General features: G+C 35.5%; 1 protein-coding gene across 1 annotated transcript in view; it reads left to right on the forward strand.

The window, feature by feature from the left end:
- Window positions 1-1,364, forward strand: part of LOC133180569 (H/ACA ribonucleoprotein complex subunit DKC1-like) — a 20,852-nt gene extending 19,488 nt beyond the window's left edge. The window contains exons 12-13 of the mRNA XM_061315053.1: window positions 281-430; window positions 1,014-1,364. Of these exons, the coding sequence (XP_061171037.1) occupies window positions 281-430; window positions 1,014-1,082 (219 nt within the window). The 3' untranslated portion in view covers window positions 1,083-1,364. The remainder of the gene's footprint in view (window positions 1-280; window positions 431-1,013) is intronic.
- The last annotated feature ends 686 nt before the right edge of the window (window positions 1,365-2,050 follow it).

Consider the following 2,050-nt stretch of genomic DNA (forward strand, 5'->3'; position numbering starts at 1 on the left):
TCAGTAGTAAATGCCAAAGCTAGTGAAATTAGCAAAAATGCAGTATCTAATGCTAACCTGATCAAGTTCTAATGGATAAACGAAAATTTGACAATTTGCAATTTTTTTGCTTTTTGTGAATTATGCTTCTCTTAAGGTGTACCAAGAAGCTGTTGAAGAAGCTTGAATTCAGTAATTAGTATAACCCCAAGAAATTGGTGAGATGTAAAAGTACTCCAGATACCAGACCAAATATCCAGTAAAAAAAGTTATTAATTTCTGATGGACTGTCTTCTTGTAGAGAAAGAAGGAAGCCAGTACTTCCGAGGAGAGTGAGCCCCCTTCACCTCAGCCTGCTCCTGTACAAGAGGTGGAAAAGGAGAAAAAGAAGAAGAAAAAGAAGAAGAAGGACAAAAATCAGGAAGCTGATGAAGCAGGGGATGCTCCAGAGGTAAAGGTCATATGTCATAAGGTCAAATGTTGAGGAAATGTGATGTATTTAAAACAAGTATTTTCTGTATGATACTGATTTAGGATACAGTTGAACTTCGATATCTCGTTCACTGATATCTTGAATATCATGGATATATCGAAATGATTTGGAAGTCCCAATTCCTTATTTCTTGAGTATTTTACCCTGGATATCTCAACCCTCGGATATCTCGGTCCCATTGGGTTCATGATAATAAGGTTTGACTGTATTTTAGTCTAACAGTTTTCTTATTTCAGCATTGAGTAAATTATGTCCATAAATGCATTTATTTTCCAACTCTGTAAACTCGGGACATTGGGAACTAAATTTAGACTTTATACATATGATCTTTATGTTTGAAAGAAACTTTTGTAACTATCTACTACAACCACCTTTGTCAAATTGGATTCCAGAGAATATTGTTAGAAAAAAAAACTGAAACCATTTCACGTATTTTTTTTTTAAATCAAAAAACCACAATAAACCCATTATTAGGTTTAAATTCCCTATGTGACCAGTCATGTTGTAATATTAAAACTAAGTTTCACTTTGATTTCTTTAGGAATCACCAGAAAAGAAGAAGAAAAAGAAAAAGCACAAGAAATTAAAAACGGAGGCAGAAAGTGACTGATTAACAGTGTGTGTGTGAGAGTGTGTGAAATCAACAGTGTGTGAGAGATGGTGTGAGAGAGATTCATGTGGCATTTCTCAGTTTTATCAACAAACTACAGACAACTATAAAAATGCTGTTAAACCTGGTACATACATTTATATATATACATGTAGATGGGACAGTGACCTGATTGACCAGGTTATGGATACTTGATGTGTTCATATTTTGTATATTTCTCTTTTATATATGTTAAGAATGAAATGTGCTGTTAGTCTGTTAATAAAATTGTTTTCATTCATACCTGTCACTTATACATTCTCATCTGCACATGCATTGCTGCCGTTAAGGGCAGGTCTAGGTACTGCTGAACTTACATCTTCTCTGTCATAAGCACTGAGAATGTGAAAGAATAATCTTTACATGGTATTACTTCTAAAAGGAACTGATGAAGTTTTCTCTCAACATTATTATACCCCATGCAACAAGTTGCATGGGGTATAATGTTTTTGACTCGTCCGTCCGTTAGTCAGTCGGTCAGCCCCGTTTTTTGTCAGCGCAACTCCTCTTAAACAGAGAATTTCGTCAAACTTTGCAGATATTTAGGACACAGTGTGTAGAGGTGCATATTGCCAGGAAATTTCGATTCCATTATTTATCTGGGAATTTCGGCATTTTTCAACTTCGAATTTTGGCCATATCTTGAATATAGAGATGAACAGTTTGTCAGTGCAACTCCTCTTAAACCGCTGCACAGAATTTCGTCAGACTTTGTAGATATTTAGGACACACTGTATGGTGTACGAGGGCACTTTCAAGATTATAGCCTCCTATATATTTTAGACATTTGGGAAAAGACCTCTCCAGTTAGAATTTTTGTAATCGGACATCAGAATTTTTTATGCCATGTTTTAAAGAAATATAAAGGGGCAAATATATGATTTCTGTTTGGTATATGTATATGTGTGCTTGGGGGGGGGGGGGGGGGG

This window comes from Saccostrea echinata, unplaced genomic scaffold, assembly GCF_033153115.1.
Source record: "Saccostrea echinata isolate AGI-Se365-2 ecotype Australia unplaced genomic scaffold, CSIRO_AGI_Sech_v1 ptg000006l, whole genome shotgun sequence".
Lineage (NCBI taxonomy): Eukaryota > Metazoa > Mollusca > Bivalvia > Ostreida > Ostreidae > Saccostrea > Saccostrea echinata.